Below are 22,808 nucleotides of genomic sequence, written 5' to 3' on the forward strand. Positions count from 1 at the left end.
TAACCTACACAGCCATCAGGTAGAACTGCTTTGGGTTTTCCTCCCGTTGGGTTTTCCTCCCGTTGGGTTTTCCTCGCGTTGGGTTTTCCTCCCCGGGCAGCAGCTCATCAGGGAGATCTGGAGGCAAAGCTGCTGCGTTTTCGCTTTGCTGAAGCTCATATTAAGGCAAAGCTGCCTCTGGGCAACCATAATTCCGAGGCGGGCGAGGCCGGGCTGCCCCTGAGGCGAGAGGCTCCACAAGATGGCGAGCGCGGGCTCAGCCGCCCTCCCCAAGATGGCGGCGGGCGGCACAGCCGGAGCGCCGAACCGGAGCCGCACAGGGACCCGCGGCCCAACGCTGTCGGGGCGGCAGCGGCCTCCAGGACGGCGGCGGCCTCCCGGGAGCTGTGCGAAGGGCTCCTTGGAGAGCAGGCAGCCGGCAGCTGCCTCTGCACAACCCGCGGGGGAAGCGCTGCCGGCAGCCCCCGGTCCGGAGCGGAGCGGCCCGAGGACGCCGAGCCCGGTAGGAGGGAGCGGGGCTGAGGGGAGGCGGCGGGGCCGGCGGTTGTTAGAGTGACAGCTCCGTAATGAGCATCCCCGTGAGGGAATGGCCTGGGGAAATTAAGTGAATTCTTCACCTTCCCTTCCCGACACTTCGCTCGTGTGGATAAATAAAGTGCGGGGATTGTGTTTGTGTGCGCCAGCGTCAGCTTTTGGGTTCGTGGGGTCTGAGGGCCGGGGGGCTGTGCCAGCTCGGGGATAGTTCCTTCTGCTGAATTAAAATCATCTACAGCATCCCTAAGAAAACGGGTGATTATCCACATACGGTTCTAGTTTATACTTTGACGGACTGTGTGTTGTGGTTTAGTGTAAGCTACCTGCTTGGCTTCTTTCCATGTGCATTTCCTACTAATTATTTTTCATAGAGATGCAGCTTTCGGCCAGGGTGCTGCTCACCTTGTTCCACATGCAGCCTTGCAACTAAAGTGATCTGGGGATTTTATTTCCCGTAAGCTTTAGGCTCTTACTTTCTTTCTAACAGCCTTCTTCACACAAAGTGGCGGACAGAAGACGCACGAAGAGGCTAAAATGTGAAAAAAACAGTCCAGGAAAATCAGAACTAGAAGGACTCAAATGTGGAAGTGGAAACCTTGCTGCGTTGGGGGAAACACCAAAAACATCTGATGGGGATCAGTGTTCAGAAGATCCAGGAGACAGCAATACAGTTCCAGAGAAAAAAGGTGAAAACATTCCAGAGACTGATGAAGCCAAACAGGAAAAGGAGGGCAGTGTTCCTCTGAAGCCAAATGCAGTGAAATCCAGCAATGCTCCATCAGGAATGGACAGTGATGAGGATCTGTGCAATCGTGGCTGTGGTGAAGAGGAGAGCAGCTGTGTGTCTTCAGATGGCTCTAGCTCTGAGGATGGGGATCTCCCAGAGAAGTCAACAGAGAGGGACAACAGCACTTTCTTGGATGAAGACAGCAACCAGCCAATGCCTGTGGCTCGGTTCTTTGGGGATGTTGAGCTTCTCCGGGTAAGGTGATGCCTGTTTAAACTTCACAGCTCTGTGCTGCTTCACACAAAATCAGACTGGCCTCAAACTTGTAGGCAAGCAGGACCAGTGTCAGTAAGACATCTGGAGTCACACCCCTACCCACTAGGTAGATGTCTCCATCAGGTATTTTTACTCATGAGGACATACATAGCTGTACTATGGGAGACACAGCTTTATTCTCTCAAACTAGTTGAACCACTGGTAATTGGTTCTTTCTTGTGATGACTGCAGTAACTGTAATTAATTGGAAATTGGTTTCTGGCCACCTTTCCTTTTGTACTGATCAAGGGTCAGAACTTGAAATTCAAATGCCAGGTTTAATGTTTTGTGACTTTGGGCAGGTAATGTTTCCTTCTTTTTGAAGAGGTATGTGTGGAAGTAGATGTGGAGGTTATGTGAGCTGCTGGGGAGGCAGGAGGTCTGCCATTTGCCACAACAGACTTTCCTGAATGATTTTCTCTTTTTCTTAAAGGATCTCCCAGCAGCTGCACTCCCAAGCACAGCAATGAGCAGGAGAGAATTCAGAAAACTACATTTCATTGCAAAGGAAGAGGAGGAGGAGGAGGAAGAGGATGTTGTCTAAAAACAATCTGTAAACAAAATAAACCTTTTTTATTTTGCTTTGCAACCACGTAACCATAGTTGGCTGTGTTGCTAACATAAGGTGTCTGCGTTTGCCATTTCTCAGGGAGAGAACTAGTAGAGTTTGTTTTTCTGGAATGTCACAGTATTCTTCCATGGTTATCTGGGGAAAAGATGGACTAAATTTAAAGTGATTTGGAAATAATTTACGATTTATCATTTTGCCACTAATATTTAGGAAAAAAAACCCCAAGGCAAATAGATATTCCCAGCTCTACAGTTTGAGCCCATATCCAGGCTGAACATTTGGTGTCAGTGGGCCAGCAGACCAGCCATGAGCATTGCCTGTTGTGAGGCTTGTGTAATGCAGCTTGTGCAGGATTTCCATGGGTTCAGAATAAGAATTTTGTAAACAGATATATTGGTGGTGATAAAGGCTTTCTCAGTATTGGACTTGGTCAATGGATGAACAAGTATTGACAAGGATGTGGGTCAGGCAACCAAATATGTTATTTTGGCCTGCATTTTTGGAAAATAATGAGCAGTCTTGGGTGATATCAGGAACTGTTAAGTCACCCAATGTTTATTATCATGCTTCTTTGAAAGTGTGATTATGCAATAAGCTTCCAGATCTTTATTGTTATAGTTTCTTCTACATTTCTAAAAATATATGGGAAAATATTATCAGCAGATGGTTTAAATACATATTAATTTCTGCAGCTATAGCTTGTTAAACATTCAAAATCTGTAAGTCAAACAAATTGTATATGTATGATATGTTAATTTGTTCACATTTTCATTCCAGCTGATGCATTGTTTCTGTCAATGATATTTCTTGGCTCCTTTTCACTCTAATTCTGTCACACAGAAAAATCTAATATTTTAATAGCATATTCGTGGTTTTTAGCACAACTCCATCTTGAAGTAGCTCTCCCAGCTTTCCCTGAATGCCATATTTGCTAGAAGTTCTAGAAAAATGCATCTTCACACACTTACTTTCATTTTAGCACTGTGCAAAATGGTGATTTTCAGCCTGCAGAAGTGTGCCATAAAGCTGGCATTGTGTTTGCCATCAGAACCTTAGCTGTGGTGCCTTCCCTGTTGTCCTAACAGTGTGCATTATTCCCATCTTACTTACTGATGACATGTTCTGGAAAGATCTAGAAGGGTTGAGTCAATGCACTGGTATTAAAAATCCTGTATTTAAAGTGCACCTACTTTTCATGTCAAAATGTTTGGGATAGGGATTGGGTTTGTTGTTGAAAGTAAATTAAACTGTCTGCAGCAAAGCTCCTGTGTTTGAGACCTTGTGGGTTACAACTTGCACTGCACTGGTATTTTAATACAATTTTGTGGGGAGTAGCTGGATTTGCCTGGGTAAGAAAGAGAAATAGTGACACAGAGCTCTGTCCTAGAGAGGAGTAGTGTTCTTTACATACCAAAAAGGAACTAGTTTTCCTTTTCTGAACACATTTCCCTGTGCTCAGTTTCTGGTCTGTATTGGCCATGTTATTTTACACCCAACCAACCACTCCTGCACTTCTCTTTCCACATGCACACACAAGAAAAGGGTGGCAACTTTTTTATTTAAAAAAGATTTGTGTTTACATTTGATGGTTCTGTTGCTCCCAGATTGTACTAAAAAAAAAAATCAAGTAATCCCAGATCTATTTGTATTTTGTTTCGTGAAGTAGGAAGTGATTTACAAAAGCAATACTCTCTAAAGTAGCAGGGAAACATGATTACATGGTAACGTTGCTTGTATCCATGTACAAATACCCTCAGATTAGTTTGTAAGAAATGTTTCTCTAAGTTTCATCTCTCTGTGAGTTCTGGCCTGGTAATTTCTCTTGTCAAGAAAGAAATCAGTGTCAGCCTCTGGCCTGATTTTTATACTTGGGCTCACAGCTGTATTTTGTGGCACATAAAGTGTGATTTAAGGCAGGCTTGTAGTAAGTGAGAAGGCAAGAGAGTAGAATTAAGCATGATATGAATGTAGGTGTTATGAGATTGCAATTGAATTACTTAGCAAGTCTCCTTTGCCAGGGACTCCTATATAAGTTTTTGTTTAAGAAAGTAGAGCTATTTAAAACTTACACCACAACATGATTTTGAAAAAAAGCAAGTCATTTCCAGAGATAGCACCAGGAAATTTTGGGGGTTTGCTTCCTCTAACTGTAAATTCTAGTGTTGTCACAGTGGAGATTATGAGTAAGTTTCTCATGGCAAGCAATGTTTACAAGTTTTAAATTTTCTGTAGTAAACAGGAGCTGATAAAAGTATTCCCAGTTCACTTCTCTTCCATTTCGTGTTTTGACAGCTTCTGCCAGTTCTGGGACAATAACACGTTTCTTCTCTATTCTTTGGTACACAAAAGAGAAAACAATATTGCTATCAATAGTTTTTCCAGAATAATCAAGTCTGCACCTTCCTTTTAGAGCCAGGTGGAATCTGAATTCTTCACCATAACTAGGTTTATAATGTTGCACGGGTTTTTTTTTTCCTGAGGGAATTAGTTTAGAAAATCCTGTTTCCTACACAAGTGCAAAATGCCTGTGCAAAAAAAGTTTTTTGTTGCTGGGAAAGCAAATCTGAGTAGAAGCAAAGCAGCTCATGAGAGATGGCATCATAACCCATCTTCAGGATTTTATGTTACCAGAAACAGCATCCCAGCATCTTTTATCCCAGCACACTGTTCATGGCACAGCTAAGTGCAGGGGTAAAGACTTGGTGCTTATTTCTTTTCCTGCCTGAGGTGAAGTGGAAGAAACAGGTAAGTTTGGATTCATGCTTGATACATACATGTGGTCGAGATTCCAGGTACTGAAGAGGATTCTGCTCTCCCTGTTGCTGTAGGGGTTGATGGAATGCTTGAGTGGGCAGTGATCCCTGTCAAAAGGTCCCTGTGAAACAAAAGGACACTGCTTGTCACCCCAGGGCCCTCCTTCCCCTGCCTGGAACTCAGATCAGGCAGAAGTGACAACACTGTGCTGCTAAGCTGCACCACACAAGCATCCAAGTAACTGCTTGGATGGAAGGAAGGGAGTTCCTTGGAGGGAAGGAACTGCTTCCCTCATCTGATGCTGCAACTCAGGGGAAGATGAACAGGTGGTTGGGAGGAAAAGAAACCCAGGGAAACCAAGAGTGAGAATTGAAGTAGGGTGCAGAGCTGGTATTACTCCTGACCTGATGCCTAAATACAGAATGCTTGTTGCCAGAGGGTTTGTTCCAAGGGGAATAATGCCTTCAAAACCCTGGATGGTCACCTCTCTTACTTGTGTATGCCATGCTATCTGATTTCTACTTGCACAATTAATGTGGTGGGGTTTAATCCCAGCTTTTCCACTAATTACCATCTCATGCCACCCAATTACTCATGGCATCTTCATTGCAAAAGGAAGAAAAGGTATTAATTTAGTTTTGGGCCATTTGTAGGTTATCTTTAATCTCTGCTACATTCTCACTGTAGAGCAGCTCCATTTCTTTAGTCAAGAGTTCTCTATTTATTTCCTCAACTGATGAAACGGCTGCAATATTTTTTAATCTCCTTGGCAAGGTTTAACTCAGCTTAAGTTTTTCAGAAAACTTTCCTTTTCAGACCACCAAGACAGTCTGAGCTCACCTGACAGGAGAACCACCCCTCCGGAGTGCACAGCCGGAGTGCCTCCTCCTCCTCCCTCCTGTCAAAGTAGGATCCGTTATATTTCATGGATTTCAGCTTCTCTCCCATCAGGTCAGTTATCTTTTTATATGCATCCCTTGCTGTTGGATCAACATATGAAGTATAACTAGTAACCTAGAGGGGGGAGGAAAAAAAACCCAAAAACAACTGCAATTAATCCATAGTGCCTGGAGCAGCCTGGGGCTTTTTTCTACAATCGGTTTGTTGCGTTATAAAAGTGTTTTATTTATTAGTTTTATATATATATATATATATATATATATATATTTGGGGTCATGAAAGTACTTCTAGTAGCAGTTTGAAAACAAGTAACTTCCACAGAGTCCTTTACCTGTCTGAGGTAGCTCCTCATTCTGCTCTGACAGCTGTAGCGCATGTAGCTTGACTTGTTCTTAAAACGAGGCTCCAGGCCTGAAGGGAGGGAGATCAGTAAATGAGGACTTTTAGTTTTCTGCTTCTGCCTAGCTGGGTATTGATCCTTTTTTGTTTCCTTTTGGTTTGATTCTCTTTTTTTCCTTTTCCCTCCCCTTTTTTTCCTTTTCCTTTTTTAATTTTTCCTTTTTTTCCTTTCGCTTTTATTCCTTTTCCTTATTCCTTTTCCTTTTTCCTTTTTGAATTTTTCCTTTTTTTCCTTTCTCTTTTATTCCTTTTCCTTATTCCTTTTCCTTTCTTTTTTTTTTCCTTTTTCCTCTCGTCTCTTTTTTCCTTTTCCTTTTTTCCTTTCTTTTTTTTTCCTTTTTCTTCTCGTCTCTTTTTTTCCTTTTTCTTTTTTCCTCGTCTTTTTTTTTCCTTTCTCTTTCTTTTTTTCCTTTTTCCTCTCGTCTTTTTCCTTTTCCTTTCGTCCTTTCCCTTTCTTTTCTTTTTCCTCTCGTCTCTTTTTTTCCTTTTCCTTTCGTCCTTTCCCTTTCTTTTTTTCCTTTTCCTTTCGTCCTTTCCCTTTTTCTCCTTTCCTTTTTCCTTTCCCTTTCTTTTTCTCCTTTTTTTTTCCTTTCCCTTTCTTTTTCTCCTTTCCTTTTTTCCTTTCCCTTTCCTTTTTTTCTTTCCCTTTCCTTTTTTCCTTTTCCTTTCCTTTTTTCCTTTTCCTTTCATCTCTTTTTTCCTTTTCCTTTTGTCCTTTCCCTTTCTTTTTCTCCTTTCCTTTTTTCCTTTCCCTTTCTTTTTCTCCTTTCCTTTTTTCCTTTCCCTTTCTTTTTCTCCTTTCCTTTTTTCCTTTCCCTTTCTTTTTCTCCTTTCCTTTTTTCCTTTCCCTTTCTTTTTCTCCTTTCCTTTTTTCCTTTCCCTTTCTTTTTCTCCTTTCCTTTTTTCCTTTCCCTTTCTTTTTCTCCTTTTCCTTTTTTTTCCCCTTTTTCCTTTTTCTTCCCCCCCCCCCTCCCCAAACCCCAGTGGGCACATCTACTTTTCCAGACACACCTTCAAACCATTTCCTGTCCTTCTCCTTCTCCTCAGCCTGGGTATTTTCGCTCAGGTTTTGGATCAGATCCACCAGCAGCTTCTGCCTCTCGGCAGCTTTCTCTCCGCTCAGCATCTCCTGTGCTGCCTCTATCACCTTCTGGGAGCTGAGGTCTAACAGGAGCCGCAGGATTTCGGAGGCACCTGCGGAGAGCGAGGCGGGAAGGAGCCGCTTCTGCATCCCCCATCTTCCCCCGCCAGCTCTTCCCCGCAGCACTCACAGCCCTCCCAGCTCTCTCCGGGACCCAGCAGCACCAGCTCCGTCTCCTCCGGCAAAGCTCGAAAGTAATTTTCCGTCAGCTCCGTCCCGTCCTCGTAGAGGCAGAGGCGGCTGCCTGACAAGGGAAGCTGCGTCCCGGGAGGGTCAGAGCCCCGCAGCCCCCCGGGAGGGTCAAGCCCCGCAGGAGGATCAGAGCCCCGCAGCCCCCCGGGAGGGTCACAGCCCCCGAGGAGGATCAGAGCCCCGCAGTCCCCTCGGGAGGGTCAGAGCTCCGCAGCCCCGCAGGAGGATCAGAGCCCCCTGGGAGGGTCAGAGCCCCGCAGCCCCCCGGGATGGTCAGAGCCCCCCCGGAGGATCAGAGCTCCGCAGCCCCGCAGGAGGATCAGAGCCCCCCAGGAGGATCAAAGCCCCGCAGCCCCCCGGGAGGGTCACAGCCCCCGAGGAAGATCAGAGCCCCGCAGCCTCCCCCCGGGAGGGTCAGAGCCCCGCAGCCTCCCCCCGGGAGGGTCAGAGCCCCGCAGCCTCCCCCCGGGAGGGTCAGAGCCCCGCAGTCCCCCTGGGATGGTCAGAGCCCCGCACCTCCATCAGCCGGCAGCCTTTCCTCAGCAGCTCGCTCAGGCTCCCGGCCGCCACGCCGAATTTCCGCGGGCTTCCCGCCCCGCGTAGGCGGAAGGGTCGGAGCCGCTGTTGCTTCTGCTGCTTCTTCTCCATCTCCTCAGTCCCGCCGCTGCCTCCGTCCCGCGCATGCGGAGCGGTTGCGCCTGCGCGGGGCGGGCGCGGTGTTGCCATGAGAGCGGCGATGGGGCCGCCCTGAGGCAGCCGGGTGAGGGGCCTGGGCCGCCCGCTTCCCTTTTTCCTTCCTTCCGCTCCCCTGCGGCCGGGACAGCCTCCTCCGCGGTTCCTCCTGGGCTGCCGCTTCGTCTGCGGCCTGGCCGTTCCCCTGAGCCGGCGTCCTGAACCCTGCGGGGCCTGCGGGGCCTCGGCCTCCTGCTGCCTCCTGTGCGGGTCTGGGGCCGGGGGTGGGAGGGAAGGGGTCGGGATTGATCCCAGCATGAGCGCTGCGGCCTGCGGGGGGGGGAGCGGTGCTCTGGCGCTTCTCCTGCCTCCTTCCTGCTGCCTTTCGTGTTAGCAGCTTGGCTGTGAGACGGAGCTTGGTGGCTTTTGGCTGAATGCACCCTGGTCTTCTTTATGTTGCTTGTTTTGTTTTGTTTCGGTTTGGTTTTTCCCTCCTGTTGAAGTGCACAGAGGGTACCGGGCAGTCCCGTGTGTTTTGTGGTGCTCAACCAGGCTCAAGTTCCATCTTGGATTGGCAGATTTGATTAAGCTTGCTGGCAAACTGCTGCACAAGTTAGCCAAGCCCTCATTTCACTAAGGAAATGCTCAGTGTAAGGGTATCATGCCAATATTAATTAAATAAAACTCAGCTTTGTAGTCAACATCTACTGACTTGATGTGCCACAGGATTTAATTTCAGTGTTTTTATTATCGTCCTTCCAGGCATTACCTTAAGCTTGAAGCATCTTTGCTTTGACTGTCTGGCTTCTGCAGGATGCCACACAAGATTGGGTTTATAGTTGTTAGCTCATCAGGACACGAAGATGGCTTCAGTGCAAAAGAGCTGATGGTTCATGCACCAACGGTGAATGGCTGGAGATCACCAAGGTACTGCCCTTGGGAAGAAAGCACAAGCTCTGAGCAAGGTTAAAATGAGTGGGAGATGGTACCATGCATGTTCAGAGGAGCTTCCAAACCAATTGGAAAAACAGGAGCAGTTACTTTATTCTCCTGGAATCCTTATCCTGGGGAAAAAAAGCACCTTGGTTACCACCCAAAGGCATTACATTACATTTTAATGAAGTCTGTTAAAAGAAGGGAACTATTTTTGTTCTCGTCAGTCTTAAAGCTTGCAATTGCTTTGGTTTAATATTAAAAATCCAGTCTGCTCAGCACATCCCCTAGATAGGTATGGCCCTCTTTAACATGCATGCAATAAAGTGTAGAATGTTTCTGCTCTGCTCCTTGGTTTCTTTTTACAATATTTGTAATGCTGAAGTTAACCTGTAACAACTTTGGAAAGTCTCATAATTACGTGGTACTCAAGTTGGGAGTGAAATCATCTTTTAAAAAGGTTATTCAGAAATTGTGTGTGTTTTCAGACTCTGTCAGTATCCACAAGAAATTGTTCTGCAGTTGGTGGAGAGATGTCGAATACGAAAGCTGCAGCTGCTTGCTCACCAATACATGATTTCAAGCAAAATTGAGTTCTATATCAGTGAAAGCTTGCCTGAATACTTTGCTCCTTATCAGTCAGAGAGGTTTCACAGACTAGGGTAAGTCAACAAGCTCCAAGTGATTTTATTACTTAATCAGAAAGGCCTCAGGATGAAATAATGTTCATTATGCTCTGCATGCTGTGCTGCAAGCAGCAAAAAAATTCTGTCCTTGCTTGGTTCTCTAACAAGGCTGAAGGTGTGGGTGTAAGAAGCACGATGCAGACAAAAGTCTTGTCAGATGACAGCCCAGGCTGTTTCACTTACAAGGGATTTTTAAGCCTTATCAAAGTAATAACCTGCAGAGCAAGAATGCAGCTGTGCATTTGTACATTTCCTCTGCTTACTTGTTCCTTTGTCTTCCTCAGTTATGTACCTCTCTCAGACAATGAGAAAACTGGTTTCAGAGCACGAGAGTTAAAATCTGTGTACATGGATGCAGTTGGCCAGTACCTCAAGCTGATTTTCCATAAAAATTATGCCAATAAATACAACCTATATGGCCAGGTAAGTTGAGCTAGGAGTTGTTATTTGGTAGATGAAGTACAGACCAGGCATAGAAATCTGCTTCCTTGGCTGTAGAAGCTAAAAAACATCGTTTGAAACCTCCTGGGTTTATTTTTGGTTTGTTTTAGAGCACAAAGTACAAATGAGAGGTTACAAATTACCTGTAATCAGGATCAAATGCAAGCAACATACTCAGAACAAGCAGGTAAAGTGCAGGATCTGTTACAGATCTGTTACAATTCTGAGTTTTAGGCTGCACTGCAGGCTCTGTGCCATAAGACAAAACAATTCATCTGAGAACAGCATTGCAGGCACTACAAAGCCACTTGTAGTCTTTAGGGTCTGATGTGGCATTAAGTGGAGGTGTTTTACAGCCAGCCTGGTGCAGAAAAAGCAAATATCTGCCTCAGTTCTGCAGTAACTGTCTTTGCTTTCATCCCAGCCTAGAAAAGGAACAACTGATGACTCTGCAACGTGGTCTGTAGGGATGAGAATACATTTTTAATGAAGCACAAAGTTAGTGCTTTTCTTTGCTTCCATAGCACCCTGGAGACCATAGGTCTTTTTTTTTTTTTTTCCTTTTTTTTTTTTTTTCCTTCCAATTCTTTTGTTTCCATTTTCTTAAGAGATGGAAAAAAAGTAATGACCTTGTGCATTTACATTTTCTGTGAATCCCTCCCAGGTTGCCCTGGTTGCTGTAAACATTATTGGAGATCCAGCAGACTACAGTAATGACATCAGTAATACTGTAAGTGCAAACCAGCCCTGACTTTTTACTGTTGCTACACATGTTCAGTTGCAGGGTTCTAGGGGTAATGAAGTGCATCTATCATCTGTTATTTTTCTGCTGTTGCAGAGCTGCCATGTATCAATTTATTATTTTTTAATGTTGACTTGAGGCGAGAAAGCTCTCAAAAATTTAACCTGATGTGTAGATACAAAAAATAAAACATAATCGATGGGAATATTTGTATTTTCAGCCTCTACAGATTCTCCTGTTTCCATATTCCCCAAAGTATAAGCACTAGGGGATGCATAATGTAGGTTGACTGTGGCAAGTCAGAATTTCTGTCCTGAATGCACGCTTAATATCGATGAATGTGCACTAAGATTTTTTTTTTTTTTCCCCTCCCCTATGAAGCCTTCCAGAGAGAAGCTGATAGACCACTACTTAGGAATTAAATCAGATGACCCTGCCTTAGATGGAACTTACCTTGGGTAAGGATGTTTTTTTGAATACACCCTGGCAAAATGTCTGCTCAGGCTAAAATAGTTCTCTGTATTGTGTTAGTTCCCTGCTAGTGAAAAGGGAAGACGTATACACCACCTGGTCTATTCTGAACTAGCTGAAAGTTCATTTCATTCATTTTATATCTTCAGGAAACCTGATGCCATCTCACCTCTGGATGATTTGGCTTTTGACATGTACCAGGACCCAGAAGTTGCTCAGATCATACGCAGGCTGGACGAGAAGAAGCGGGAAGCTGTGCATCAGGAGCGCTACGATTATGCCAAGAAGCTCAAGCAAGCCATTGCAGACTTGCAAAAGGTACTGTTGAAAGACTGCTTATCTCCTAGGGCAGCTGGTGTTCTGCTGGGCCCTTAGCATATTTATGTGGTGTTGTAATGAGATTTGACAAAATAGTTATTTTGAAATCAGGTAGCTTAGCTTGAAACACCGAGTAATATCAGAATAACGTAGCTTGAAATGCTGAATAATATCAGAATGCTTGAAATTATATCAATCAATAACATCAATTAGCTTGAAATGCTGAATAATACCAGAATACCTTAGCTTGAAATACTGAAACGTGGACAAACATGCAGGGATGTGACCCCCCTGGCTGGTTTGCTGTGCCACCTTCTAGGTAGGGGAACGCCTGGGCCGGTATGAGGTAGAGAAACGTTATGCTGTGGAGAAAGAGGATTATGATCTTGCTAAAAAGAAGAAACAGCAAATGGAAGCATACCGCCTGAAGGTGTACCAGCAGCTGGAGCTCCACGACCTTCTGGATGCAGAGCTGATGGTGGGTGCTGCTGTTCCTCCTCCAGGAACCTCATTTTATCCTGTGGGGGTTGTGGAGAGAAATGGCCGAGCAACAAAAACAAATTCAGGGAGTAAGAGCTGTTACTGGGATGTTTTATGAGAGTTACAAGTGGATTTTAAGTTTTCTGTTTGGATTGTGGGTTTCCATAACCAGAGACTTGCACAAGGTGTTTTATGAACAGGATTTCCATAAATTACATTACATTAAACTGGTAAGGTCTCAAGCAGAAGACATTATTAGAATCCTGGATGCTTTTGACACTTTCAGCTCTACCCAGTTCAGATTCATAAAGTACTTTCTTGTATTTTGAGGGGGTACAACACACAGGGTTGTGCTGGCATCACAGCTAACCATACTGAATTAATGCAAGAACACAAAGTTTTCTGTTGTTCTCAGAATGGGAAGCTTCATATTCTCTCCGCACACAGAATTATTTTCCAGTTGTTTCATAAAGCTGCACCCAGTAGAAATTATTACATGTCTGTAAGTGAGGTCTGATATTTACTTAAAGCACCAAAATCTTACTGAACATTGGAGCTGTAGCTACATTACCTGTGGTTTTAGAACATTGTTAACCTTGCTGTACAAAATCCTTCTCCCTTTCTCAGATTCGAAAACCACCTGAGCTGCCTTTGCAGCCTTTGATTCATACTGACAGCTCTCAGTGCACAAAAGCTACAAATTCACCTCCTCTGGAGCACACAGAACCACACAAAGCAGAGCCCTGGGGAGCAGAACCTTTGCTGGAAGAGAAGTCAGCAGCAGATCTCACTTCTGCTGAGCCCAGTGTTCCCCATCAGTCGCCTCCTCCTCCTGTGACAACCCCCAGGGAAATCTGTCCCAAGGAAAATGTGAGTAGTGTGCTTCTGTTACAGCAGAGGATCTTGTGTTCAACCTTACAAAACAAGGGGGTCTTTTACAGCTGTTCTCATGGCTTTCTTTGCCTTCTTCTGGAAGCAGTAGTATGCTCTCTTAACAGAATGTTGGCTAAAAAAAAAATCAATAAAGCCTTCTGACTTTCTGGCTTCCTGTCACCAGATGATTTCTTCTGTTGATGTGTGCACTTCCACAAAAGGCATTTAGTATGTGATTTATTGTATTCTGTAGAAAAGAAAAGTTTTATTCACAGGTGCTGGTTCAGTTTCTTCATGATGTTACTACAGGAGCTTCAAAATCCATACTTAATTGTAAAGTGATCTTCTCTGATGAGGGGAACATGCATTGAGGGGAATCCAATCAGTGAGGAAGCAACTTCATCTAAGTCACCTCTAGAATAGTAAATTGTGTTTTCTTTGCTAGGCTGAATTTTTACCCTATGATGAGAGACCTGTTCCAGCCATCTGTAAACAGTCTGATGAAGCAGTTGTGTACCTTGAGCCAGAGGTGACTGAAGAGGACATCAGTGAGAGCCCAAGAACTGGCACTGCTGGGGAACCAGAGCCATTGACTGAGAAGGCACTGAGGGAGGCCAGCCCTGCTATTGAAGTTTTTGGAGAAGCTTTGGTAAAAGCCAAGAAAACAAACATAGAGATCATTGTGATCTGTGTGGAGCTGATTTGATGTCTGTCAGCAAACCCCTACTGATCCAGTTTTTTCATGCTGTTACTTTAAAATCTGATATTCAAGGGTATATGGGTGCCCTTTTTCAGTGTTTATAGAATGCTCTAGTTTTTTTGAGTGGCTGCTTGATGAGCTATTGGGCAGATAGTGGCCAGCAGACTGCATCAGGGTATGGATCCATAACTTAACCACTGTCTTTTGTAGGGGGAGAAACCATTGCTATGCCTGAAATTGTTCCTTGAGCCTGACCTGTTAATCCATTTTACTCAATCCTTTTCAAAAATACATGCTTTTAATAAAAGCTAAATTCCTCTAGGAAAAACCTGGGGATTTCATGCTTAAGTTCATATGTGCTTTTGAGATTGTTTCTCTATATAAATGTTGATTAAATATTGAAATTTTAATACTGAGCTATTAAGAGAGAAACTTGTTCTGTGCTCAGGTTTCAGGAGCATATTCCAAAACTTGGTCCTATCGAGAAGATGGGTTACTGGCTGTCTATAAAAAGCTGGAGGAAATGTCAGTGAACACTCCAAAGGATGACTTAAAGAGCATGCTGAGGGCTGCTGTTTTCCTTGTACAGAGAGCCATCAAGGACATGGTCTCATCAGTAAGTTGTAATATGTCTGATAAGAAATGTTCCAGTGGAGAACGAACAGCAAAAATTGTAGAACTGTGTGGTTATAACACACTTGACATAATTTAAACAAATAGTTTGTAAAACTGCTTTTTAGTAAATTGGAAAAAAAACAAAACAAAACAACCCCAACCTACAACAACAAAAAAAAGGAAGAAACAACTGAAATGTCAGCTTTTAGTTAGGATCAAGGACTGGGCACTGTCTGGCATTCAGCAGCATGGAAAATACTGCCCTGGGCTGAGTAATGAGCTTGAGAAACAACTGCTGATGCAGTAAATGTGTTGTGTGGTTGAGCCTTTCCTTTTTCTAAGTTGAAATGCAGCAATGAAGTGACTCCAGTTTCAACTTGAGTGGCTACATTTAGCCTAAGGAGATTTAGGCTTCAAAGAGGCCTTTAATGAGAAAAAAAAAATAAATCAAGAGCTACATTATTCTTTATAAAACAGATTCTGAAGCCTTTTGCCCAAGCCCTGGCAATGCATGTTCTGGAAGAGAGAAATCTGAAGTAGTTTCCATTAAGAATGTTATTGTAATTACACATTTCTGTTGCTGCTGTTTTTTATAACCACAGGAAAGACTTTACAGTAGTGTCTGAAAACAAGGATCTGGGTGGTATTTTTGTCCAGCCTTCCCTTTTTCTTTTAAACTTAGGTTTTTCAAGCTGCCTTGAAACTTCTAAAAATGATAATCACCCATTACATACCAAAGCATAAACTAGGCAAGCAAGAAACTTCTCACTGTGTGGAAAAAACCCTTCCAAATTTACTTTCTAGAACAGGGGACTCTTCATCCCGTCTTCGCCTCGTGGCTTCCAACTTTATCCAGGTAGGTGCTTCTGATTCAGGAGGTGTAACTCTTGCCACCTTCTTAGTTGCAAGTGGTCTACAGAGATGAGAACAATATATGCAATATAACCAGTAAAGAAGATGTCGTGAAAACAAGTGATGCTTCTATTCCTAAAGCTGCTAGAAGAGGAAGAAAAAGAAAGGTAACAATGTTACTTTGCCTTCCTGCTATTTTTGAATGTGTTACACTGGGTACTCTAGGCCTAAGTTGAAGCACTTGACACCCTTCTCCCTCAGATGGCTGTAAGGTTTGTACTGGTTTAAAGTGTAGAGTCTTGCATCTGGGTAGGAACAACCCCAAGAACCAGTACAGGTTGGGGACTGAGTTCTTGGAGAGCAGAGAAGGGGAAAGGGACCTGGGGGTGCTGGTGGACAGAAGGATGCCCATGAGCCAGCAATGTGCCCTTGTGGCCAAAAAGGCCAATGGCATCCTGGGGTGTATTAGAAGGGGGGTGGTTAGTAGGCTGAGAGAGGTTCTCCTCCCCCTCTATTCTGCCCTGGTGGGGCCACATCTGGAATATTTCTGGGCCCCTCAGTTCCATATGGACAGGGAACTGCTTGAAAGGGTCCAGATGATGAAGGGAGTGGAACATCTCCCTTATGGGGAAAGACTGAGGGAGCTGGGGTCTCTTCAGCATGGAGGAGAATGAGGGGCGACCTCAGTAATGGTTATAAATATGTAAAGGGAGAGAGCCAGGAAGATGGTGCCAGGCTATTCTCAGTTAATGCCCACTGACAGGACAAGAGGCAATGAATGCAAACTTGAGCATAGGAGGTTCCATATAAACATGTGGAAAATTTTTTTTCCTGTGTGGGTGACAGTGCCCTAGAACAGACTTCCCAGGGAGGTTGTCCTTCCCTGGAGACATTCAAAGCCCACCTGGACGTGTTCCTGTGTGACCTCCTGTAGGTAACCCTGCTCTGGCAGGGGGGTTGGACTTGATGATCTTTTGAGGTCCCTTCCAACCCCTGACTTTCTGTGATCCTGTGATTCCTCAGGTTGTGTTGCAAAGTGATTGTGTTTCAACACCAAGTCAGATACTGAAAGTCTTGCTCAGAGTTGGCAGAGAGCAGCTCTGAATATCTGGTAGAGCATCACAGGTTCCCTTTTCCAGTAGAATTTAGAAGAAAGAGCAGTAGTTCTGTGTGGAAATCTGTTAATTCAGCAAAACATTCTGCTACCATCAAGGAAATAAATACTGAGCTTTGAATAACAGCAGAATGTCACTTTTAACTTTGCTTGCAAAACAGAATGAGAAATTGTAGGATGGTTTGTGTCTGTGGAAGCAGTCTTGAAATTCATCTTGATACAATGTCAAGATTTTCTGTCTCTTGTGACTCTTCTCCTCTGCTTCCTCCTTAGCTGGCTCAGTGTAAGGTGGAGTTCTTGAAACTCCTCTTAGTACCCATTTCTATAACTCACCTGGGCACATCTAAGATTTTATTGATTTTGTGGTAACTTCCTCTCTGATGCCAAAAGCAAGACCAAACTTCTGTATAATCTTCTCTTTAAAACTTTAGCAAGCAACTTCTGGCTGCTGAAGTGAGAAACAAGCAGCTACTTCTTATGAAAGTCTTCACTTTGCTTAACTTATAACTTAGAATAACTCTGCAAAGTCATTTAATTTTCCTCAGGTAGCATTGCTACACACACACTGACTCTCTGTATGTTTATAGGAAATGGCACTGTGCAGTGAAGTTAAACCTCTCCAGATTGTTCCAGTTCATTTGGTTCAACCATTAAAACCAAACTCCCCAGCCCACCTGGCAATGAGTCAAGTAGAATTAGTGGAAAAGCTCTTGAAAGTCATGGGAACTGAAAACTCTGGGTTTACTGTCAGCAATGTCATGAAGGTAGGAGTCTGACTTTACAGCACATCAAGTTTTTTTCTCTTGCTGTTTTATTTGGGCTTGTTTTTCTGGTCTGGAGTGCTTGGTGAGTTATTAATGGGAATTACAGCCTCCTGGAGGTGTCATTTGTGAGGCAGCAAGGTGTATGGGGAAAAAAAAGAAGCATGGGGCCAAAAAGTTTGGGTAAAAACCTGCCTGTGTGAAGATTTCTCCCACTTCAGCAAAGTAATTTTCTGAAGCTAACGAGCAGTTCCTTATAAAAACCCAGAAAAGGGAAGCAAAGCAAGTTTTTGAATTTATTATTTTATTTCAATTTCTTATTACAGTTTGCCACAGGAGCTCTGGAGCACAGAGTGTATGAAGTTCGGGATGCAGCCATGAGGATTATCCTGGACATGTACAGGAAGGACAAGGCTGCTGTGCTGCAACATCTCCCCCCAGATGATGCCAACATCCGCAAGACTGTGATCTATAAAACACTCTTTGAGGGCTTTGCTAAGATAGATGGCAAACTTTCTGAAGCTGAGCTCAGGGTATGTCAGATTTGCAGAGTGTGGCTACTTGAAACACTGCATTCAACTCAGCAGGATATTGATTTCATAGCTATAGTAGCTTTTATATTAGCTTTTTGATACTGGTGGTTTGCAGTCTCTTCAGTGTGACAGATGGCTCCAAACCCTTTGTAATTAAAAGAGGATTTCTTGGCAGGTCCGGAGAAGGGCAGCAACAGAAGAAACAGAGAAAAAGAAGAAGGAAGAAATAAAAGATCTGCAAGGTCAGCTGGCAGCTCTAAAGGAGATACAAGCAGAAGTTCAAGCTGGAAAGGTTAGGATGGTTTGGGGGTTGATTTTTTTGGTATTGTAATCCTTTTTTTTTTTTTCCTCCAATACTGCAAGCTTAGATAATTAACATTACAGTTGCCTCATTATAAACTTGGAAAAAAAGAGAGACTTCATGACATACACTAATACACTGACTTTCATCCTCAGCAGTCCAGTTTAAAATTTAAGGGGTTATTTTTCCTAGTGTAGTGTAAACTTTGGATTCTTTTTTATCACAGTTTTGTCTACCATGTGGTGACTATGAGAGTGTTTCCAGAAGCTTTAAGTGTCTCTGTACCAGCCAGAGTACAGGAATTGTACTAAGTCAGGGCCTTCCAGAAGCATCCTCTACTGCATGTCCATTAAATTTTCCATCTGAACCTTAGAAAGGCAGCAGCTACCCCAATGCCAGGAATTAGGACTGGTTTTCCATCCTCAGAAGATTGCTGCCTCAGTACCCAAGAGATTTGGTGTAGAAGCAGAAGCACAAACATAATGCATTGGCATTCTTCTAACCTTTTAATTCTGGAGAAAAATCAGGATATAATCTACTTTCTTTCACCTTGGCAAGTATCACTGTCATTAAGCAAATTTCTGACCTCAATTTTTTTGTTGAACAGGAGAAAGAATCTGGTTTTCAGAAGCCAAAGAATCAAGGTAGGTAGTTTCATATAATATTAAGAAATGTAGAGATACTTCAGTATGTCTGTGAAACACAGTAGATGCTTCATGGATTATTGAATTATCTCAGCTAAAAACATTCCTAAGTGCTCTGGGCTGGCTGAGTTACCATCAGCTAACCAGTTAATTTATAACATAAAAATCAGTAGGACTTGGCTTGAAACCACTTTAGATTTCTCCTCAATGTGAGGCAGGTGATGTAAAAATAATCACTGAAATATTTTACTGTTGTAGATCACTAAGGCAATAGTTTCCCAGCTGCATTACAGGTATGTTGTCTTGTAGTGCTTGTTTCCCAGCATGGCAGTGGTATGAGCCTGTCAGTTTTTTTGCTGTTAAGATCCAGACAAGCAGTTTTTCCAGGCATGCACAAAAACCAGTTAAAATCTGGGATTGTTTTAATAGTTCTCTATCTCCAGGTTTACAGATAAATGGAAGCCCCCAGCCTGCAGTAGCAGAGATTCCAGATGAACGTTCCTCTGTTGCAAGTTACTTGGATAAGTAAGTTAGATGAGCAGCTTCTAATCACCTTAATCACTTATAATAACCTGCAAGCTAATAACATTAATAATGTTTTTCCACTAGATCAAAGCTAATACCTTCAGCACTGAAACAACAAAAAAAAATCTCTTCTAACAGATTTGGAATTATCACCAGACAATCCTAGATGTTGATTTTTTTAAGTTCTTGGGTAGTGTGACCCTGAGCTTGTTTTCTGAGCTTGTTGTTTGTGCAGTGAGAAGTTGCTCCAGTTTAATTAATATTCAACTGCCATTATAAAATAAGAGCAAGGCACATTGTAGCTTTCATGTGTATTGTGGGATAAGAGTTTAGAGAAAGCATTTGAACATTCTGGGGCCAGGAAGGCCACTTTCCTGTGCTTTTGAGCTTTTTCAAGTGCTTTTGAGCAATTATTTCTTCATATATGAAGAAATACCATTAATTATACAACAGTATCTGTTCATTCCCTATCTTAAAGTCATCACCTGTATGGGGGAAATAGGGTGTAGCAAGATGTTAGCTATTTTTCAGAGTAGTTTCTAACAGCAGCAGCACCATTCAACCATTTCCATCTGATGATACTGATGTTTGTATTATTTTTTCCTAGCTTATGTATTTTTTGTGGTGAAAGGGATGAATCCTTCACAGAAGAAGGATTGGATCTTCATTACTGGAAACACTGCCCTATGCTAACCAGATGTGAGCACTGCAAACAGGTTAGGCAGATGAATTCTGAACACAACTGTTATCTTGAGTAGTGCTTTTTGAGAAGAAAGTCATTATAAATTGGAGTAACAACTGGATTAAAACTTAATTTTCCCTTTGTCATTTTGGAAAGTGAGATTTAACTTCCAAAAATATCATAAACGTTTTTTTTTGTTTTTTTTTTTTTAATATTATCCTTACTTAGTCCAGGACACATCTTCTTGGGTGCCTCTTGCTCTGTTGCAGGTGGTGGAAATAGCAAGCCTGACAGAGCACTTGCTGACAGACTGTGATAAAAAGGACATTTTTGGGAAATGTCAACGATGCAGTGAGGCCCTTCCAAAAGATGAGTTGCCCAAACATATTAAGAGCAAGACTTGCAATTGTGAGTAGTTTTGAGCAGGAAAGTTGAACTTCAGAAGTCAGCTCTGTCTGACTTCCAAATATTGTGTGGTTTTGGCACCTTCTGGTTAGGTGCTTCATTGTGGATTTAGAAATTGAAGTAAATCCTCAGGAGGGAACACCTTTGGAATAAGTGCCTGAGTTTCCCAGTGGCTGGAATTCTTTGCTTCTATAAATGCATGTGGGGAGGATGAGGAGGAGACCAAAAAGCCTCTACCCCACATCCTTGTGGCTTGTCCTCTTGTTCCTTTGCCATTCTTACAGTATTTTTCTAATGATTTCAGCTGCCAAACCAGAGGACGTGGCAAACCACTGCCCGTTGTGCCATGACAACTTTTCCCCTGGAGAGGAGGTAAGACTGCTTTCCAGAGTGGTCTGTTTTTATGACACCAGGACCAAATTTATGTCTTCTAACACCAGCCTGCACCCAACAATTTAAGACCCTGTCTGGATTATTGTTGGGTCTGTAGCTGCCATCTCACATTCTGGGGATCATCTCTGAACGTGGGTTTTCTGCCTGTCTGGGCACCACAGGGTTACAAGCTCTTCTGTGTCAGTCTTCCTGCATAGGCAGCTGGATACTTTGCAGCTTTTCAAATCTGCAGTTAACTCCCAGATTCTGAGAGTTCATTTATTTAAGTTGTATTTAAAAAACAGGTACATTAATTTCAGTTCCACTCTTAAGTCATAAGGTGTTCATGCTTTTATGAGCGAGCAGATTAAAGTCAATTGCCATGGAGTCTGTAGACAACTCTCATTTCCCCCCAAGTTTTAAAAAAATGTGTGTACATTCCTAATGACTAAATAAAACATCAGCTCATTGTGCTGGTTTTGTAATACCACTTCTTTTTAATTGATTTTAGGCCTGGAAGTCTCATCTAATGGGCAACGATGGCTGTAAAATGAATCGACGGAGGTTATCTCTACTCAATAAAACTCATCTGGTGCACCCTGGTAAGATACTGTTTTCTGAGAATGATGGTAATGTTTTGGTTTTTTTTTACTATCTTGCCCTTCCTTAATGGGATTATTTTATTCTTGAAAGCAATCTGGCTTGTAATTGCCCCTTCAACATGCTTTTTGCATTTGTGTAACCTAACTGGTATTTCTCGTGCTGGCAGAGGCTACAGATACTTAGGGGAGCAAATTCTCAAAACCATTTGGTAACAGCAATTTCAGAACAAGGAGATTACCTCAGTTGATTGGGGAAACTGGTTTATTGGATGATTTGATCAGTTCAGTCTTGCTCCTGCATAATAGTCTGATGATGGGCAGAACAATCAGTGGTGATACTAAAGAGTTAACATTCTGGAAAGCTCCTGAATGCTGCACAGAGAACCAAGAGCCTAATTTAGCTTTTAATGTCCAATCAGAGGATGCTAATCTAATCCTAATTACAAGATGAATTGAATAGTTAGTGCTGTGTACTGCTTTTCCTTTTCAGTTCAGACCCAGGTGCTAGGCAGAATTTATGATTGTGCAGAGAGAAAATGATGCTGATGTCAGGTGTTTTTTTTTAACAGTCATCTTTATGAAGCACATGCAAAATCCTTTTATTTCCTGGACATGGAGGTTGAACAAACAAGCTGTTTTCACTGCCTGCAGCACCAAAACATCCAAAACCTTTCCTTCTTCAGATTTTTTTCATGGTTCTTTTGTCCACTGCATGATGTGCTCGGAATAACAATCTGTATTTTCTCTTCACAGGCAAAATTGCTGGGCAATATTTAAGGAAACCAGGTCCTTCAGGAGTAAAAGTTCAAGCTCCCTCTATAGGAAGCAAGATCCCAACACCACGAGGGGGCCCAAATAAAAGCACTGGCAAAACATACTTAAAGCGATGACAGGACAAGTATTTTTTTCCTTTGTCTTCTTAACTGGGCTTGTAGTTGTTAATAGTTATTTAAAAATTGTGGACAACTTGTATCAGCTTTTTTGTTTGTCTGCATCAGCCTTGAGCAGTAATTGCCTTGTCTGGTAACTTCTGTGTTAGCTGTCTCTGTGCAGCACTATTTCTGCATTACATCAGTGCATTTACAGGGAGTTCATTGTAATTAGACTTGAGGAAAACACTGAAAATACAGCTGTAGAGTGAGTAAAACAGGCTTGTTGCAGTCACACTGGTTCCTTTGGTGTGCTGGTGATGTTGCTGTCTGAGCAGTGCTGTCCTTCATCTGCTGAGAAGTGCAGCTGGGACAAGGTGAAATGGCAAATGTGTGCATATGAAATACAAATCAATACATATCAGATTATATGAAACATGGAGCTCAGTTATCTGAATGACCTGTAGGATCCTCTTTAGAAAAACTCTTGGACCAATTAATGGGTAAACAATTCCATACAGCAAAATGTGTTTGCTAAAAGAAACACAGGAAAAAAAAGGAGAAATTGCAGCGTAGCCAAGAAAAAAGCTATGGGGTTTGGTTTCCCACTGCAAATCCTGTACTTGGGGCATCTTTATGGGTAGGGCTGGGAACTGGAAAGCTGTTTCAGGTGTCCACTCCTCA

The 22,808-nt window shown here is 43.0% G+C and overlaps 3 protein-coding genes across 4 annotated transcripts; 2 read left to right on the top strand and 1 right to left on the bottom strand.

Moving 5' to 3' along the window:
* The first annotated feature begins 226 nt into the window (after positions 1-226).
* On the top strand, positions 227-2,173 carry C23H1orf174 (chromosome 23 C1orf174 homolog). Its single transcript, XM_071767368.1, has 3 exons — positions 227-502; positions 1,022-1,516; positions 2,010-2,173. Exons 1-3 carry the CDS (start codon positions 242-244, stop codon positions 2,118-2,120), a joined length of 867 nt encoding a protein of 288 aa, XP_071623469.1. The 5' UTR covers positions 227-241; the 3' UTR covers positions 2,121-2,173.
* Positions 2,174-3,684: 1,511 nt separating this feature from the next.
* DFFB (DNA fragmentation factor subunit beta) lies at positions 3,685-8,259 on the bottom strand. Its single transcript, XM_071767366.1, has 7 exons — positions 8,050-8,259; positions 7,472-7,598; positions 7,212-7,394; positions 6,133-6,212; positions 5,742-5,915; positions 4,922-5,022; positions 3,685-4,480 (listed from the first exon to the last, which is right to left on the bottom strand). Exons 1-7 carry the CDS (start codon positions 8,257-8,259, stop codon positions 4,291-4,293), a joined length of 1,065 nt encoding a protein of 354 aa, XP_071623467.1. The 3' UTR covers positions 3,685-4,290.
* CEP104 (centrosomal protein 104) lies at positions 8,164-22,402 on the top strand. 2 transcript variants are annotated; one of them, XM_071767364.1, is made up of 22 exons: positions 8,164-8,293; positions 8,968-9,132; positions 9,627-9,800; positions 10,109-10,247; positions 10,930-10,995; positions 11,389-11,465; positions 11,628-11,796; positions 12,116-12,274; positions 12,904-13,146; positions 13,595-13,798; positions 14,298-14,465; positions 15,147-15,320; positions 17,018-17,194; positions 17,518-17,724; positions 17,900-18,016; positions 18,633-18,669; positions 19,113-19,194; positions 19,802-19,910; positions 20,146-20,284; positions 20,586-20,653; positions 21,165-21,255; positions 22,009-22,402. In XM_071767364.1, exons 2-22 carry the CDS (start codon positions 9,020-9,022, stop codon positions 22,143-22,145), a joined length of 2,850 nt encoding a protein of 949 aa, XP_071623465.1. In that variant the 5' UTR covers positions 8,164-8,293; positions 8,968-9,019; the 3' UTR covers positions 22,146-22,402. The 2 variants fall into 2 exon arrangements, with proteins under 2 accessions (XP_071623465.1, XP_071623466.1); XM_071767365.1 differs by lacking the exon at positions 8,164-8,293 and adding an exon at positions 8,375-8,469.
* Positions 22,403-22,808: the final 406 nt, after the last annotated feature.

This window comes from Heliangelus exortis, chromosome 23, assembly GCF_036169615.1.
Source record: "Heliangelus exortis chromosome 23, bHelExo1.hap1, whole genome shotgun sequence".
In the NCBI taxonomy this organism is placed as follows: Eukaryota; Metazoa; Chordata; class Aves; order Apodiformes; family Trochilidae; genus Heliangelus; species Heliangelus exortis.

Excerpts from the sequence above, each read along its gene's own strand:
- DFFB (XM_071767366.1), bottom strand. The coding sequence starts at position 8,259 with ATGGCAACACCGCGCCCGCCCCGCGCAGGCGCAACCGCTCCGCATGCG. Across the intron at positions 6,213-7,211 it reads GGACAGGAAATGGTTTGAAG|GCCTGGAGCCTCGTTTTAAG; the intron begins GTGTGTCTGGAA and ends CCCTCCCTTCAG. Across the intron at positions 5,916-6,132 it reads TGAGGAGCTACCTCAGACAG|GTTACTAGTTATACTTCATA; the intron begins GTAAAGGACTCT and ends TCCCCCCTCTAG.
- C23H1orf174 (XM_071767368.1), top strand. The coding sequence starts at position 242 with ATGGCGAGCGCGGGCTCAGCCGCCCTCCCCAAGATGGCGGCGGGCGGC. Across the intron at positions 503-1,021 it reads GCCCGAGGACGCCGAGCCCG|CCTTCTTCACACAAAGTGGC; the intron begins GTAGGAGGGAGC and ends TCTTTCTAACAG. Across the intron at positions 1,517-2,009 it reads GGGATGTTGAGCTTCTCCGG|GATCTCCCAGCAGCTGCACT; the intron begins GTAAGGTGATGC and ends TTTTTCTTAAAG.
- CEP104 (XM_071767364.1), top strand. The coding sequence starts at position 9,020 with ATGCCACACAAGATTGGGTTTATAGTTGTTAGCTCATCAGGACACGAA. Across the intron at positions 11,466-11,627 it reads TTAGATGGAACTTACCTTGG|GAAACCTGATGCCATCTCAC; the intron begins GTAAGGATGTTT and ends TTATATCTTCAG. Across the intron at positions 19,911-20,145 it reads GATGTGAGCACTGCAAACAG|GTGGTGGAAATAGCAAGCCT; the intron begins GTTAGGCAGATG and ends GCTCTGTTGCAG.